The 19,140-nt window shown below is 38.8% G+C and overlaps 1 protein-coding gene across 2 annotated transcripts in view; it reads left to right on the forward strand.

Annotated features, from left to right (window-relative positions):
* The first annotated feature begins 2,726 nt into the window (after window positions 1-2,726).
* LOC127426564 (homer protein homolog 3-like) overlaps window positions 2,727-19,140 on the forward strand; it is a 49,218-nt gene continuing 32,804 nt past the window's right edge. Inside the window, exons 1-2 of one of the 2 annotated variants that reach the window (XM_051673455.1) lie at window positions 2,727-3,125; window positions 14,150-14,306. In XM_051673455.1, coding sequence (XP_051529415.1) covers window positions 3,121-3,125; window positions 14,150-14,306 — 162 coding nt within the window. In that variant the 5' untranslated portion in view covers window positions 2,727-3,120. The remainder of the gene's footprint in view (window positions 3,126-14,149; window positions 14,307-19,140) is intronic. The other variant, XM_051673456.1, reaches the window with a different exon arrangement.

Consider the following 19,140-nt stretch of genomic DNA (forward strand, 5'->3'; position numbering starts at 1 on the left):
TAGCAACACCCCTGAATGCAAGGCCACATTCAAGTAACAGGTAGGACATTTCTTAATAGCTTAATATTTTAGCATATGGGTTCATTTTAATAGCTATTTTGTCTTTACAATTATATTGTGTTTAATGGTTATTTCTCACGTCACACTGACACAGTTTTGAATGTGGTAGAGTGTAACTAATGCATTGGCTGGCTTAATTAATTACTTAATTGCTGGTGAAAACGCTTCATTGCGTTTTGTGCATGTGTGTACGGTGATAGATATGATCCCCAGGGAGACACGTGGTTCTCTGAAGCCCTCTTTGCACTGCATGCAATACAGTATATTGTCCGCCTAAATTGCAGCACCCTTTGCAAATAATTCGTTCCCGCACCTATGACACCACATGACTTTGATTTGGTTGACAAAAGTTTTCCAAATATTAGTCACATTCTAAAATAAAATTGTTTGACTGCTTATTTATTAATAAATAAATACAAATAATTGATAATTCTGCTCCACTCATGCCAACATTTGATTTTTTTTTTTCAAGAATTTCAGCTTTTATTGAGACTTTTGATTTGAACAGTTCTTGAACAAGGTATTTCCGGACCATTACACCACATGATATTTTTAACATATGTGGTGTAATGGTCTGGAATCAACACACACAAATAATAATAATAATAATAATAATAATAATATAAAAACGACACGTACAACATAGAAGAGTAATTATTTGGTGTGAATTGCATTTACAATGTATTTTTGAACAATAGATCTGGAAAGAAAGAAAAAAGAATGATGAATGAATGGATGAATGAATGAATGATGTGTACATAAGATTGAAAACCCTGCTATTGCGACTAATGCCCAGTAGGGGGCAGCAGACCCCACTTGCATGAGGGAGTGGGGGGAGAAGAACCTGGCTGCAGTCTGTAGAATGAGGCGGGGCTATATATGGGGCGGAGCTACACGTGTCGTCCCGCCTATAACATAGTCTCATTGGCTCGTTCATCTTTTATAGACATGCATGATAGAGAAGAACCTGGCTGCAGCCTGCAGAATGAGGCGGGGCTACATATGGGGCGGAGCTACATGTGTCGCCCCGCCCAAAACATAGTCTCATTGGCTCGTTCATCTTTCATAGACATGCATGATAGTAGATGTGGTCGTCGTTGCTGGTGTTATTATTGTTTGAGAGATATTGAATAGTTGAACCAAACCATTTGATTATAGTGCTTACTTGTTTGTGATATTCAGTCCTAAATTCCATGGATTTTATCTAACGTTAAAAGTGAGGAACAAATCGGGATTTATAAAGGCTGAAGCTGACGTGAAAATGTTCTTAAACAAATGCCAACTGAAAAGCATGTATGTGTGTTTTTGTGTTTCGTGCTCATGCACCGGTACGTCAGTATTAACAGTTATAGCCTGTATGCCTCATGCAATATTCCTTATTTTCCGCTGTAACAGACAGTTTATTGACTGGAGTTGGTTTTTGTGTGCATGTCAGTTAGAAAGCAATTTTTAGAGATAACGGAGCACACAGTTTTGGATCGAGGAGGAGAGATAATCGTTTACAATCCTTCAAAGAAATTAATATGAATCGATATAGAATACGAGTGAAAGCACCGCAACTATCTCAAGAATGGCATTACAATTTTCATCAGTTCATCAGCCTCTTGTTTGCTATTGTTGTTGATGGCATAAATTAAAATGACTAAATTCCTAAAATGCAGAGTAATCAGTAGATCGAGCAGATACAGACGGCGTGCATAAAGCAAATTTGGTCAATGAATGAATCTATTATTAATCATGTAAAATAATCACTCAGGATGAGCTGTTATGGCAGAAACCGGGAGACTAAAAGTGCATGCATGCTCTCGGTTTTTTGGAGAATTGCCCGTTACAAGCACATGCATTATGAACGAATGTTTGAATGAACGACATGGGTTTTTGTATTCTGTCCCCCAATATTAGGATATTTGAAAATACGTTTATATTACATCTTTAAAACTTTTGTGAGAATTGGAGTGTAATTTACAGTTATTTACAGTAGATGGCGCTGTTGGTTTTCATAACCCATATGCTGGGGTTATAAATTAAAATGTTATATTACAACAAAACTAATATACTTTTTTTAAAATTTTCCCTCTATGGTGATATTAAAAAATTAACATATTTTATAATTAATTTCTCTAACCATGCGTTATAATTAAGGCTTTGTGAAATTGCACAACTTTTTGATTTACAGATTTGAATGACAGCAGACACAACACAATTTGTTCACCAGTCCATACGACTCAGTCCTACTACATTTGTTTGAAATGACACGTGAGGTACAAAAAAAGTCATTTACGAGTCAAAGCACTGATATCAAAATTATCTTTCCTAATTATTTCAACACAGACTACGACCGCAGTAGAGTTGCATCTTCGCCATAGTAAGATTATTAATTTTGCCCTCCGCTTTCAACATGACTGAAACAACCAAAGGCTGCTCAGCCAGACTCCTACTACATCTGTTTGCAACGAACCGTGAGGTACAACACAATTTCATATAACGTATGAGCCACAGCACTATAATAAAAAATTATCGGGCTACACTATTTTTAAAACACATCTCCTATCATGTCCGCCAATAAATGATGACCGAGCCAATGAGTGTAAGTTATGGGCGGGGCGAAACATGTAGCCACGCCCAATATGTTGCCCCGCCCCATTCTGCAAGCTGCAGCCATGGATACTTGGAGAGGAGTAGGTCAATGTAAGGGAACAGTGTAGGATTCAGTCAGGGTGTGCAGATTATTTGAGATATCTGACCATGAGGACTATGCAAAACGTAACATCGGAGTTGCAAGCGTATTTCGTGCCTTTGAACAGTAGGCCATTGTAAAAAAAACTAATGGGACTATGAGGGCGAAAAACCGCGAGCCAACAGGGACACTAGACAAAGGAGAGCTCATTTTCATAAAAACACTCCATAACGGAGCAAACAAAGCACAACAACTGTTTTAACAGTTGGATTGCTGTCTGGTTATCGACATAAAAAAGGACAGATTGGACTGAATCCGAACCTCCTTAGATCAGTTGGTGGAAAGCTGAAGTGGTAGAAATTCCCTGATTTACTTCTGTGAAAATGGGGTGAGTTCACTCTAGTAACCTCTTTTACACTACAAATGCCCAGAAAAGCGACGACGATTGCTCTCGAAACTAACCTCGTTTTGCAGTTAACACTTATCAGTCAATGTTAGTTGTAAATGCAGTGTAACTTTAGTTTTGATCCGTTTTTTTTTTTTTTTTTTTTTTGACTGGATAAGTTTTCAAAGGGCGAATCTGAACTCAGTTGCTGGCTCTGTCTTAAAACCTAGTGAGCTGCCTACCCAGACAGCTTTTTTGGGCATCACAGGTGCGTTCAGAGTCAACTGAAAAATGTTCGAAGTTACAGCTGAAGTCAAAAGTTTACATACACCTTAGCCAAATACATTTAAACTAAGTTTTCACAATTCCTGTCATTTAATCGAAGAAAACATTCCCTGTCTTAGGTCAGTTAGGATCACTACTTTATTTTAAGAATGTAAAATGTCAGAATAATAGTAGAGAGAATGATTTATTTCAGCTTTTATTTCTTTCATCACATTCCCAGTGGGTCAGAAGTTTACATACACTTTGTTAGTATTTGGTAGCATTGCCTTTTAATTGTTTAACTTGGGTCAAATGTGTTGGGTTGCTTCCCCAAGCTTCTCACATTAAGTTGCTGGAATTTTGGCCCATTCCTCCAGACAGAACTGGTGTCAGGTTTGTAGGCCTCCTTGCTCGCACACGCTTTTTCAGTTCTGCCCTCAAATGTTCTATCATATTGAGGTCAGGGCTTTGTGATGGCAACTCCAGTACTTTGACTTTGTTGTCCTTAAGCCATTTTGCCACAACTTCGGAGGTACTCTTGGGGTCATTGTCCATTTGGAAGACCCATTTGCGAGCGAGCTTTAACTTCCTGGCTGATGTCTTGAGATGTTGCTTCAATATATCCACATAATTTTCCTTCCTCATGATGCCATCTATTTTGTGAAGCGCACCAGTCCCTCCTGCAGCAAAGCACCCGCACAACATGATGCTGCCACCCTCATGCTTCACGGTTTGGTTTGGTGTATTTCGGCTGGCAAGCCTCACCCTTTATCCTCCAAACATAATGATGGTCATTATGGCCAAACTAGTTCAATATTTGTTTCATTAGACCAGAGGACATTTCTTCAAAAATTAAGATCTTTGTTCCCATGTGCACTTGCAAACTGTAGTCTGGCTTTTTTATGGCAGTTTTGAAGCAGTAGCTTCTTCTTTGCTGAGCAGCCTTTCAGGTTATGTTGATATAGGACTCATTTTACTGTGGATATAGATACTTGTCTTCCTGTTTCCTCCAGCATCTTCACAAGGTCCTTTGCTGTTGTTCCTGGATTGATTTGCACTTTTCGCACCAAACTATGTTCATGTCTAAGAGATGGAATGCGTCTCCTCCTTGAGTGGTATGATGGCTGCGTGGTCCCATGGTGTTTATACTTGCGTACTATTGTTTATACAGGTGAACGTGGTACCTTCAAGCATTTGGAAATTGCTCCAAAGGATGAACCAGACTTGTTGAGGTCCACAATTTTTTTTTCTGAGGCCATGGCTAATTTATTTAAATTTTTCCCATGATATCAAGCAAAGAGGCACTGAGTTTGAAGGTAGGCCTTAAAATACATCCACAAGTACACCTCCAATTCAGTACACCACCTATCAGAAGCTAATTGTCTAAAGGCTTGATGTCATTTTCTGGAATTTTCCAAGCTGCTTAAAGGCACAATTAACTTAGTGTATGTAAACTTCTGACCCACTGGAATTGTGATATAGACAATTAGAGGTTAAACAATCTGTCTGTTTGTACAATTGTAACAATTGTACTCATGTCATGCACAAAATAGATGTCCTAAACGATTTGCCAAAAATATAGTTTGCTAATATTAAATCTGTGGCTAAAAAAAATAGTTATAATGACTTCAACCTAAGTGTATGTAAACCTCTGAACTCAACTGTATGCCCAAAAATGCAAAATCTAGCTCACTAGATTTTGAGACACAGCCACACTCTGTTCTGTTTTATGGGATAGGCTTTCTCAAATTAAATCAATTTGTCTGTAAAATGTGTTTCTTTTCATTTAAGTAGTTTCCTTATGGTGAATTATGACTGTTTTCTCTGCATTATTAATGTATAGGTTGTTTTATGACTAAATTGATGCATGCAACATGGCAAATATTATCTTTGGGCATTTTCTCCCCAATTTGGAATGCCCAGTTCCCAATGCGCTCTAAGTCCTTGTGGTGGCATAGTGACTTGTCTCAAGCCGCGTGGCGAAGGACGAATCTCAGTTGCCTCCATGTCTGAGACCATCAATCCGCGCATCTTATCATGTGGCTTGTTGAGCGCGTAACCTCGGACACATAGTGCGTGTGGAGGGTTCATGCTATTCTCTGCGGCATCCACACACAACTCGTCACGCGCCCCACCGAGAGCGAACCACATTATAGCAACCATGAGGAGGTTACCCCATGTGACCCTACCCTCCCTAGCATCCGGGTCATTTTGGTTGCTTAGGAGACCTGGCTGGAGTCACTTAGCACACCCTGGATTCGGACTCGCGACTCCAGGGGTGGTAGTCCCCTATAAACTATAAACTAGAGTTACTATAACTCAATTTTTTTGTTTTTTTTTTACAGCCCTCTGAAGCACTCTTCTCTTCTAAGAGTTCTTTTGCTTTTGGCTATTTGCATGATTTGTGCTTATTGCCACCTACTGGGCAAGAAGAAGAATTTATTGTAAAAAAAGGACTTAAATATTGATCTGTTTTTCAGCAACACCTATCATGTGTTACATGGATTTAACCACTGGAGTCTTATGCATTAGTTTTATGCTGCCTTTGTGCTTTTTTGAACTTCAGTGTTTTGGACCTTGTTGACTTTGTATGGACTTAAAGAGCATGAGCGTGAGTAAATGATGAGAATTTTAATTTTTAAGTGAACTATCCCTTTAACTTGTATTGAACCCGGAATAGTATTACTTTCAGGTAAAATTAAAAGGTCAGCTTTTCATTGCAATCTTGTTTGACTCATATTGCATTTTGTCACAGATATTGAGGAAAAAGACATCTCATAATAACATCAGAACATTTTCGTTTCATATGAGTAAAAGGTTTAAACATGCCAGTTTAAAGGTGCTTGACAGGCTGGCTTTGTTGACATGGATTCAAATCCTCCTTTTCCGTGCAGGCGAGAAAAGTTAATTGAGATTTGCTGTATTCAGATGGGCTCAAATGGCACTCTGTAAATACATTTAGTTGCTAATGGAGATTTCCTGGTATTTGGTTCAGAGAGTCCAGAGAACTGGTTCCTGGTATTTGGTTCAGAGAAATTTTAGAACAGTGTGCTATTACCCCGCAGGTGACTTTTCCTTAGGATGTAGAAAGACTTGTCGGTTAGCTATTCATTGTTATTATTATGTGGTGTGGACAGACATTCTGCAGCTCCTAGTTTCATTTTTTGCAGGATTTGATCGGGTCTGTCATCTTAGAGGCATACAAAGATGTTATGGAGTCTTGTTTAAAGGAATTGTTCACCCAAAAACAATAATAATAAAAAAATATATGTTACAGTATTTACTCTCCATGTTGTTCTGAATCTATATTTCTCTCTTCAGTGGAACACTAAAGGTGAAGTTTTTGAAGAATATCCTAGCAGTTCTTTTCTATTTAAGAATGTGAATGGGTGCTCAGACTGTCCAGATAGAAAATGACAAAAAGCTCAATAAATGCATATTTAAGTAGTCCAAACATTGTGTTATATTCCAAGTCTTCTGAAGACATACACTAACTTTGTGTTGAGGTCTGAAAAACTAAAATTTATGTCGATTTTCACTGATAATCTTCCCCTCTGGAGCTCTGAAATGGACTACAAAAGTGCAATGGTCCACATGAATGGCATGAAAAGAGAAGGTCATACAGGTTTGGAATGGGGCTGGGTATCGGCATCCACCTCACGATACGTATTGCAATACACATGTCACGATTCGAAATATATATCGTGATACATCACAATATTATGATTAGATTACAATTTCGCTTATATTAAATAATTAATTTGGATATATTTCAGTTATAATATTCATTTTGCTTACAGTATGAAATTATCAGTAAGAAATTATCATTCAGCTAATGCTGTTATTCATTATACAGGGGACCTTCTAACTTGTTAAATTATGGACATATTAATTTAAAAACTATTATTTTATCATTAGTTTTTCATCATTTTGTTGACATTTTAGCATTTTTTTAAATATAGTCCATGTATTCCATCAATAAATATTGAAATATCTCGGTGCTAAACTTCTTCACCACTGCACCGCTCAAAAACTGGTGAGTGAATTATAAAAAATTTACCAGCCAGTGGCTAATCACAGGCAGTTTTTCTAGCATATGGGAAGTATTTATGCACATATGATTGTAGGGGATTGCAGATAGAAAGAAAGAGCGATCTTGGCATTTTAAGAATTTACATTGAGATCGTACAAATGAAGATTAAGTAGAAAATCAATATTGAGAGAGGTCCAGCATGTCTGTGAGAGAAACCGTGAATCCTGCAGGATCAGTTTCGTGCCTCATAGAAGCGTCTCTGACTGCACTGAAAATATCACGATGTATGGATCTATGTATCGATACAATATCATGAGAAAAATTATCGTGATATATCTATTCGATTGTATCAACACAGCCCTAGTTTGGAATAGCATGAGGATGAGTAAATCATGGCAGAATTTTAATTTTTTTGTGAACCATACTTTTAACATTGGATTTGAGAGTAAACAAGTGTTAGTCTAGTGAATGAATGAATGAATACCTTGGATGTGCCATGGAGTTACTGTAGAAGTTGGAATGAAGACCTTTTTATATAACACAGCTGTGCAAAAGAAGTGCTTTATCAACAGTTTCTCCATAGTGCACCTGCAATGCTCTGTCCTGAGTTGTTCTATCCCAGGTAACCTTGCCAGAATGCCAGAGTGATTAAGCATTACCAAAATGTCACTTTGGCCTCTGGAGGTTTAATGCAGGAAAGAATGATGGACCCAGAGTTCGTTTTGAAGTGATGACACAGATGTGACCTTCAGCATTGCGTAGAGAGGGGTGATGTGCCAGTGCAAAGTCTGATATGAATCTGAGCTCCTTCTTGGACTGATGAGTGAAATTCAATGAGAAATTATTAGATGTACTCACTTGCTGACTTTCCATTAGCATTACACCATTACTTGCTTTCTGGCAGTGGTTTCCTTGCCGCCAGAGAGAGGGTCAAAAGGACATGGGGCACCTACATATTAGAGTTTATACTATGTCAGAATACTGAGGATTAGTGTTGTCAAAAGTACCGGTACTTCGGTACCAAGTCGATACTAAAATAAAAAAAAAAATGTAACGATACCAGTGTTTCTGCAGTACGGGTAGTACCAAGAACCAACTCTATCTGGTACCAGCGCGCAGGATGACTGATATGCGACAACTTTAAAACGCTCACAGGCTTATTTTGAATGCGTCCTTTGTTATTCCTTGTACACTGAAATGGACAATTAATCGAATTAAAATCATGACATGTCCTAGTGTGATTAATTAAACGACTAAAGGCTGCAGTCTTACTGTGGATGAGCTGTGTACTTTAAATCCGACCACTCATCCACTAGAAACTCCACAGACATTGAGAATCATTCACGTTTAGGGTCAAAACGATTAGCTGAAGTTATCAACAACGTTGACGAAAAAATTGTCGACAGAAATTTTCTTTGTCGAATAGTCGTTTGATTTCATTTAATGTAACATGAGCTCACATTAAACTTTAATGATTGCACACAAGAGCAGCACTGCAGTTCGCGCCTGACTGAGGAAAGGAAGAATTACGCAGCTCACAGTCCAGATGCACTCTAAAGTTTCCAAACAGCTTCAGGTGATGTAGATCACAAAGTACGAGGGAATTATAATGTAAAAATACAAAATAAGTAAATACAGAAGCACTTTCGTTGTGGAACAAAAGGCAGCTGCCACTCCGCTGAAATAAAACTTGTGTGTCGAGCATCTTTAAAGGAAACACCCTGGCGTTACATCTTTAATGCAGTTATGTTCAATGCATTATAGCTTTATTAAAGCTCAAATAATAAGGAAGCAGATCATGAAAATAACTACAAACTCTGAAAATGGCATTTCTCTCTGCGGTCAGCGTCTCTTCAATGAGTTGCGTGAAGTGTCCCGATCTAAGGGGGGGTGATTGAAACTGCACCTGGCTGATGCACACTCTGGCACAGGGACATTCGTCCCTTGAGCGCACGCGCTTGCTGCAGCTAGAATATAACGTGATGACTCGTGATTTATTGAATCATAATATATGTGTCACTGTGCATTTCTTATCGTGAAGAAAATTGGCAATATGCAGCTTTATTGATAAGAGAGTTTGTTTTTATGTGAGTTAAAGATGGATTGAAGTGAACAGAAAGGTGAGAGGGTAGTCTTCGCCCCATTATACACTGCAACAAAATACGTTTTTGATTTGTTTTTGTTTTCCAATATAAATATCTAAAACAACATACATTTTCTTTAGCAGCTATACTGCAGAATAAATTTTTTTTAAATCTGAGAATGTTGAATATAATATTAAAAATACAAATATTTTAAAATATTTAAATCCTTTAAAAAAAAAAAAAAAAAAAAAATGCATTCACCGGAGAAGCAGCATATAAGATATTTAGACTTGCTTTTAGAGAATAGATCTTGAATATAAGTATATTTTGTCTTTACTGCGCTCGCAGAAGTATAACCAAATAAAAAAAAAACACTTTTAAATACATCATACACTTATATTGAGATACATTCTCTTAAAACAAGTCTAAATATCTTCTCAAGTAAATATATGTTGTTTTAAGGATTTTTAGACAATTTTAAATGGAAAACAAGACAACGCTTGATAACAATAGGATTTTTTTGCAGTGAATTGCTTTACTGAATTAAACTTAAGGATTTTTTTCCCTTTAATTCAGTGAATGTCATATTGAGGTATTTTTAAAAGATGATTTTGTCCTCTTTATTGTTATTAAGCATGTTTAATACAACCTTTTAAGTCGGGGCACAAGCTGAATAATTGTTTAAGAGCTAATGATTAATCATCACAATAATCGCCAAACAGTCAAATAATCATTCTAATAATCATTAGATTAATCGATTATCGAAATAATCATTAGTTGCAGCCCTATTCACGTTGTATGAGATCACAGAGCAGAGCACTTATCCATTGTGAACCATGCAGCACATGTAAAATATATATTTATATAATTAAAATCACAGCATTTGCGCTTTAATTTCAGCTCAGCTTTATATCTCATTTAAAACAATAGAGCTGACCAAAGTGCTTCACAGTAATAAAATTTAAAACATAACATTTCAAAATTACCACATACACCAGTAATCCTAAAATACAAGCACTCCAAAACTGTGTCCTACATTTCATTTGTCAGACTCGAAGGCCAGTGTAAAGAGATGAGATTTCAGACGTGACTTAAAAGTCTTCAATGATTACACTGGGCCATGTTGAGAACTGTTTATCAGGAAAAGTGAAGCATCCGGAAAAAACACTTGTCAAAATAAAAGCACGATTCAAAATAAAATCTAAATGCCTGAAATTGAAGAAATGGAATAAAAATATACTACAACTGTATAGTAAAATTTAATATTCACTGTAATAATAATAATAATAATAATAATAATAATAATTAATCAAAATATCACAAGCAAGACAGCTGTTGAATAAAAGTTTGGCAAACAAAAATTGCAATGACATGTTAAGTTCTGTTTTCACATGTTAAAAGTTAAGAATTTATTGATTAGACACCATTTTGATGATGAAATTAAACTGTAATTATTAAAATAATTAGTAAATAATTAAAAATAACTAAACTGGTGTGTTCAATAGCACAATGTCATATTAGCATATTTTTGCTGTGGTATCGAAATTGGTATCGAGAACCGTGAAATTTCAGTGGTGTCTGTACTGACTACTGTATTTTGGTACCACTACTGGGAATCCGGGGGCCTGGGTAGCTCAGTGGTAAAGACGCTGGCTACCACCCCTGGAGTTCGCTAGTTCGAAACCCAGGGCATGCTGAGTGACTCCAGCCAGGCCTCCTAAGCAACCAAATTGGCCCGGTTGCTAGGGAGGGTAGAGTCACATGGGGTAACCTCCTCGTGATCGCTATAATGTTGTTCATTCTCGGTGGGGCACCGAGTTGAGTGAGTTGAGCGTGGTTGCCGCGGTGGATAACGTGGAGCAACGCGCTCAACAAGCCATGTGATAAGATGCGTGGGTTGACTGTCTCAGATGCGGAGGCAACTGAGATTCGTCCTCCGCCACCCGGACTGAGGCAAATCACTACGCAACCACGAGGACTTAAAAGCGCATTGGGAATTGGGCATTCCAAATTGGGAGAAAAAAACACTACTGGGAATCCATTGATTTCAAAGGGCATGGTGAATACCCTTATGCTGTCTCAAACTCTATGCATGCGTTCTTCTGTGGAACACAAAGAAAGATATTTTGAAGGATTTGTGTGTTTTATCCACACAACGCAAGTGGGGTCCATAACTTTCAAGCTCCAAAATGGACATGGGGCTCTTTTTTTAAGAGCGCTTAGTGCAGTGCTATGCCTTGAAGTTTTGATATTTTCGTGCAAGCATGCGCCAAATCTAGGCGCAAGTGAGTTTTCCTAAATAGCACGTGCAAAGCGCTAATCGGCTGGGTCAAGTGCAATTTAATTTGGAAGTTCTTCTCCGGTTATTGCAGCGTCTGTGTCCTGTTAAATAGTCCATTCCCTTAAGCACCAGCGATATAAACAGCAACAGCGTGTACATAAGTTGGTAGTGTAAATGGACTGTATGTAATGAATTAGAGGAATAGAAATATGGACTTCCCTTATTTTGTGTCCCTATTTAATGTGATGCTCTTTTTTGGCTGGTAAATGTTCAGATTTCACTCACCAGTGATTTAGTGTAGTAGAGAAGTTATTAGCACAGAAATCAAGCATGTCCTCTCTCATTATATGCACTTATCTTAAAGAAACAGTACCAATTTAGCATGTGTTCTACATATCAGTGTTAATACTTGTAAATAGTACAAATTATGCAAGTAAACAATAAACATGTAACAAACAAAAAAATGCAACATATTATATGCAATTTCAAGACATTAAAGGTGCACTCAGTAACTTTTGTCATCTTGGACTTACACTGACACCTAGCAGCTTGGGTGCAGCATCATTTAAAATCAATAGTTTTCTGTTTCAGATGCCATTGTAGAAATTTTGTATTCACAGTCAGACATGATCACTTTAATCAATGAGTGGAAGTGTCAAATAACAGGGTGGTTACTGAAATTAAGCGAGTAGTATTCGGCTGGTCATGTGATTCTAACATGGCAGCCCCCATGTGCGGACCCTCTCCATGTAGAATAAAACGGCTTTTATAAGGTTACTGATATGACTGGTGTCTTCATTTTAGTGTGAGTGCTCATGATTTCCTACATATATTGCTAAATTACAATGTCTTTAGGAGTTAAACTTTTTTTAACAAGGAAAAAAGTGTGTGCACCTTTAATTGATGTTGCCAGTATGTCACAATGACCTTTGATAGTTACAACATAACTGTTTTCAATACAAATAAATGTTAGCAATTCACAATTAATGTTATGTAATTTTACTCTGTGGGGTATAAACATAACTGCAGCATACAATTTGCAAAAGTGTTGCAAAGGCACTTTAAAGAAAATCGGGATCGGTATCGGCCGATCTTGGTGTTAAAAAAATCATTGATCGGTATCTGCTTCAAATTTCCTGATTGGTGCACCACTAGTATTGTTACAATGTATATATTGCATGGTAGATTTTGCTGCAATAACATGATGGAAAAAGTAGATTACTTAGAACTGTGAGCACCCCAGCTGTAAATGATGGCATTGGTGGTTTTTCTTTATTTGACTACCGTACGTAAAATAATATAACTACAATATGACAATAGCCTCCTCCCCTACCTAGTGCAGTTTACATTTCTGTCACAGAGAATTGAGTTAATTGCATAGGTGTGCAGTAATATTAGGTTTGGCATTTGTCGTAATTTTAAAAAACACACAACAGAAACTTTTACGTTAATTGAGCATGTAACTATTATTTGCGTGTCCTTTTTTCTCTCCAGATAAGTAACTTTTTTACATTTCCGAAGGAAAAGCATTTGACAATGCTTAATGTCGAGCTCTGTTAGTATCGACTTTTTGGTTCCAAAGTACCGGCACTTTTGACATCCCTAGTTTAATCCATGTCTTCTTAAGCAATATGGTCGGATTTGGGTGAGAAATTTAAGTCCTTATTCACTATAAATTGTGAAATCCTCAGTCTCCTTGGCTCATTTTTGAGAGAAGCTTGTTAATACTTCCTAGCACTTGACACATTTGCAGAGCATAGCGCGCAGATCTAGAGTGAGAATTGTCTTAAAATTCTGCCTCCGGAAGCAGCTCACAAGGTTTTGAAACAGATCACAAGATATTCATTAAAACACATGCTTTTGTCTTCTACATAAGAAAGAAATTCATATGGGCTTGGAATGACATGGAACGAAATACAGTAGTGATAACTTATGGATCGGCCCATGCAGGGCTCGAACTATCAACCTTTTGGTTACCAGACCTGAACTTAAGGCACTGCTATGGCCTTCTGTGTCCCTTTTAGTGTTGAACAGTCTAGGCTATTGTCGCATGTCAGAGAAAAACATCTTTGGGTAATAAGGTGTCCATAATCATCTTATGTTAATTTGGTGAGAAGAGGATGTGGCAGACAGTCCAGACAGGGCCTTTTCTCAGCTTTTTAGGACAGCTGTGCCACCTCTTAATCAGATCTGGCTGTAATGTCCCTCATTTTTTGACCTTGTATTGGTTGTTCTCGCTCTCATTACAAGCTCTTTTGTTTCTCTAATCACACTTCTTATAGAATATCAGCCAAGAATAATGAATCTAATGTCCTCCTTGTTAATAATTAAATAATGCACAATTTATGAATATTTTTCCTCAAAGGGAGCAGCCACTTTTCAGCTTGAAGGCGCATGTCTTCCAAATTGACCCGGCCACTAAACGAAATTGGATACCAGGCAGCAAACATGCCGTCACCGTTTCCTTCTTCTATGATGCCGGCAGGAGTGTGTATCGCATCATTAGCGTGGGAGGCGCTAAGGTAAGAAACATTGTCTACAGGTCATCCAATTTTCAGTTCCAATCTCAATCCATAATTGTTGCAATTTTTTTTAATCAAAATAGTATAAATAAAAAAAAATTTGTTTCAGGGATTAAAAACAGTTCAAGAAACAAAATACCCTTTGAGAACTTTATTTTTAAATGCTGGTGACTGGTTTAAAATAACATTACTTAATTCTGCCTAATTGCACGTTGTGGATAGGGGTTGTCGCGATTATGAAATTTGGCTGACGATTAGTTGTCAAATAAATAATTGCAATTATGATGATTAATTGTCCGCTTTAGGCTTTTCATGATTATGATGATTAATTGTCATAAACTGTTATTCTTTCAAATGACTAATTAAGGTGTATGAAGCACACATACACTTTAAGAAGTAATTTGTTCATACACCGATCAGCCACAACATTAAAACCACCTGCCTTATATTGTGTTGGTCCCCCTCTTGCCGCCAAAATAGCGCCAACCCGCATCTCAGAATAGCATTCTGAGATGCTGTTCTTCTCACCACAATTGTACAGAGCGTTATCCGAGTTACCGTAGACTTTGTCAGTTAGAACCAGTCTGGCCATTACCTGTTGACCTCCCTCATCAACAAGGCCATTCCATCCACAGAACTGCTGCCCACTGGATGTTTTTTGTTTTTGGCACCACTCGGAGTAAATTCTAGAGACTGTTGTGCGTGAAAACCCCAGGAGATCAGCAGTTACAGAAATATTCAAACCAGCCCATCTGGCACCAGCAATCATGCCACGGTCCAAATCACTGAGATCACATTTTTCCCCATTCTGACCCATATCTGCATGATTTTATGCACTGCACTGCTGCCACACGATTAGCTGATTAGATAATCACATGGATCATTGACGGGCTGGTTTGAGGATCTCTGTAACTGCTGATCTCCTGGGATTTTCACGCGCAACAATCACTAGAATTTACTCCAAATGGTGCCAAAACATCCAGTGAGCGTCAGTTCTGTGGATGGAAATGCCTTGTTGATGAGAGAGGTCAACAGAGAATGGCCAGACTGGTTCGAACTGACAAAGTCTATGGTAACTCCGATAACCACACTGTACAATTGTAGTGGGAAGAATAGCTTCTCAGAATGCTATTCTGAGATGCGGGTTGGCGCTGTTTTGGCGACATGAGGGGGACCTACATAATATTGGGCAGGTGGTTTTAATGTTGTGGCTGATCGGTGTATATAACTTGGAATCATATAATTAAAGAAGTATCCTTTAAAAACTTGGAAAATATTGCACAGGGGTAGAATGACATGAAAAAATAATATATTAAATATCAAAATATTTCCAAATATTTAAAATACGTCTCTTATTTTGGTCATCTATAGTCTTGGTCTATTTACACAGTTGTTTCTGGAACCCAGCCAACACGAATAGCTGTTATAATAGAATGTAATGTAATACAATAATATATGAAATTATACAATATAAGTAAAATATTTCTGAAACTCTTCTCTGTCACAAGTTATTTTAAGGCACTCTAAAACGTATGAGCCCTTAGTTTGGCATGAAGGAAGATCTTTGAGATTCTGTGTGTATTTGAAAATATGTCCCTTCATTCTGTCATCTCGTTCTATATTTGCTTATAATTCCCTTTATTGGATAGTAAAATGTGATTGGAATTTGAAGTGGACGATAATCGCGGTTATCTCAAATAATCAAGGTTAGATTAAATAACCACTATCAGATGATTATTTTAATAATCGCGACAGGCCTAGTTGAGGACATACCAAAGACCTTTTAAAACTATTTAGAACAACTACAAACAGTTGAAGTCAGAAGTTTACATACACCTTAGCCAAATACATTTAAACTCAGTTTTCACATTTCCTGACATTTAATTGTAGAAAAAATTCCCTGTCTTAGGTCAGTTAGGATCACTACTTTATTTTAAGAATGTGAAATGTCAGGGGCCCGGGTAGCTCAGTGAGTAAAGATGCTGACCACCACCCCTGGAGTCGCGAGTTCGAATCCAGGTTGTGCTGAGTGGCTCCAGCCTAAGCAACCAAATTGGCCCATTTGCTAGGGAGGGTAGAGTCACATGGGGTAACCTCCTCATGGTTGCTATAATGTGGTTCTCGCTCTCGGTGGGGTGCGTGGATACTGCGTAGAATAGTGTGAAGCCTCCACATGCACTATGTCTCCACGGTAACACGCTCAACAGGCCAGGTGATAAAATGCATGGATCGATGGTCTCAGACGTAGAGGCAACTGAGATTCATCCTCCGCTACTCGGATTGAGGCGAGTCACATTTTGGCACATTCCTCCAGACAGAACTGGTGCCAGGTTTGTAGGCCTCCTTGCTCGCACACGCTTTTTCAGTTCTGCCCACAAATTTTCAATCGTATTGAGGTCAGGGCTTTGTGATGGCCACTCCAATACCTTGACTTTGTTGTCCTTAAGCCATTTTGCCACAACTTTGGAGGTATGCATGGGGTCATTGTCCATTTTGGAAGACCCATTTGCGACCGAGCTTTAACTTCCTGGCTGATGTCTTGAGATGCTGCTTTAATATATCCACATCATTTTACTTGCTTATGATGCCATCTATTTTGTGAAGTGCACCAGTCCCTCCTGCAGCAAAGCACCCCCACAACATGATGCTGCCACCCCCATGCTTCACGGTTGGGATGGTGATCTTCGGCTTGCAAGCCTCACCCTTTTTCCTCCAAACACAACGATGGTCATTATGGCCAAACAGTTAAATTTTTGTTTCATCATATCAGAGGAAATTTCTCCAAAAAGTAAGATCTTTGTCCCGATGTGCACTTGCAAACTGTAGTCTGGCTTTTTTATTGCAGTTTTGGAGCAGTGGCTTCTTCCTTGCTGAGCAGCCTTACAGGTTATGTCAATATAGAACTTGTATTACTGTGGATATAGATACTTGTCTACCTGTTTCCTCCAGCATTTTCACAAGGTCCTTTGCTGTTGTTTTGGGATTGATTAGCACTTTTTGCACCAAACTACATTCATTTCTAAAAGACGGAATGCATCTCCTTCCTGAGCGGTATGATTGCTGCGTCGTCCCATGGTGTTTATACTTGCGTACTATTGTTTGTACAGATGAACGTGGTACCTTTAGGCTTTTGGAAATTGCTCCCAAGGATGAACCAAATTTGTGGAGGTCCACAATTATTTTTCTGAGGTCTTGGCTGATTTCTTTTGATTTTCCCATGATGTCAAGCAAAGATGCACTGAGTTTGAAGGTAGGCCTTAAAGTTCATCCACAGGTACACCTCCAGTTGACTCCAATTAGCCTTAGGCGGGAGTAACTATGACTGTTACATGGTCTGGGCGCCTCCTCGGGGCAACCGCTGGATAGGGTGGGGAAATCCGGTGTTATATTCGCCGTCCCACCTGAACTAAGATCCGGGCCACCCCCATGTGGGCCAACCACCCACCTGGGGAGATCTGGTGGTTACAGACACTAAAAATGAAAATGGAAAACTTGGCCCTCTGGAAGCCAGGGAAGCAGCAGCCTTGAAGCTCTGGCAAGGGCTGGCGTGAGTACTTTGAACAAAAGGATTACCTCTAAGACATCGATTACCTGCAAACGACTGTGCGAAAACCTTTCCTTCCTTGAGAAGTCGCGATATGCACAGACACCATTGGCACCCTGAGGAGAGGGTACAACTACTGATCAAGAAAAGGAAGATGTGGTCGACGCCTGAGAATGAACAGCTAATTAGAGTGGCTAATGAGGAATGGAGGGAGTCCATGCTTAAAAAGGATCACCTGAGGACATTACACCTAACTCTCCCCCACCGTTCAACTGATGCATCAAGAAGAGACTACAAACTTTAAAATGGACACCCCCTCTGCTGGAAGAAGATCTAGGCCAGTCATCCTCCTCTGCAGTAACGCCAACAATCCCATTGCAGGAAGTATCAATATCTCCAACTCTTAGAAGAGAGAGGAAGAATGAGAAGCGAGGTGTCAGGGTTAAGATATGGGAAGAACAGGAAGACAAAGACCTTCGAAAGTATGCCGATAAGACGTGGGCAGAAGGAATGTTGAAAAAAGACTTGGCACGTAGCCTGAGCGAGATAATAACAGGAAGATCTACTGAGTCCATAAGAAAGAGACTACAAACGCTCGGCTGGAAACCACCAATAACAACAGAGGCAGTAACCCTTGAACCTACATCTAGGCAACAACATCAAGACAATATCTCTATAGCTGAAAGATCGCTAAATGAGGAAAGCATGAAGGGGTCACAGACAACAACCTTGCCCACGACAAGTGTGATAACATCTACACAAGGCAAAGAACAGGAAGGGTCATGGAGAGAAACGATGCTAACAAAGGCAATGGAGAACTTGGATGATCCGAATATAGGAAGTGACGAACTGAAGGGAATGGCAAAAGACTTGCTTGAAGGTCATATCACCATCGCTCAGGGAGCAGAAAGGTTACAAAAGCATGTACAACATCTTATTCCCCTTAAGTGGAAACCAAAAAAGTCAATAAAAATTCAAGACAGGAAACTGACGTCATATAAGCAAATACGGCGAGCAAGATACGCAAACGTCCAGAATCTGTACAGACTCGAAGAAAGATGCAGCACGTACGATCTTGCAAGGCCGATGGAGGGAGGCTTACAGAGGATTGGACAGTGGAATTGATGGAATGGAGGAGTACTGGGCCAAGGTTTACCAAACAATAACGAGTAGCGAGGATGGCACAACATCGGCAGTGGGGGAGAGGAAATGGGAATTGGTAGCCCCAATTGAAGCAGAGGTGGTCACGGAAGCACTACGTACTATGGGACACTCAGTGCGGGGAATGGA

Source organism: Myxocyprinus asiaticus, chromosome 35 (assembly GCF_019703515.2).
Source record: "Myxocyprinus asiaticus isolate MX2 ecotype Aquarium Trade chromosome 35, UBuf_Myxa_2, whole genome shotgun sequence".
NCBI classification, from domain to species: Eukaryota; Metazoa; Chordata; class Actinopteri; order Cypriniformes; family Catostomidae; genus Myxocyprinus; species Myxocyprinus asiaticus.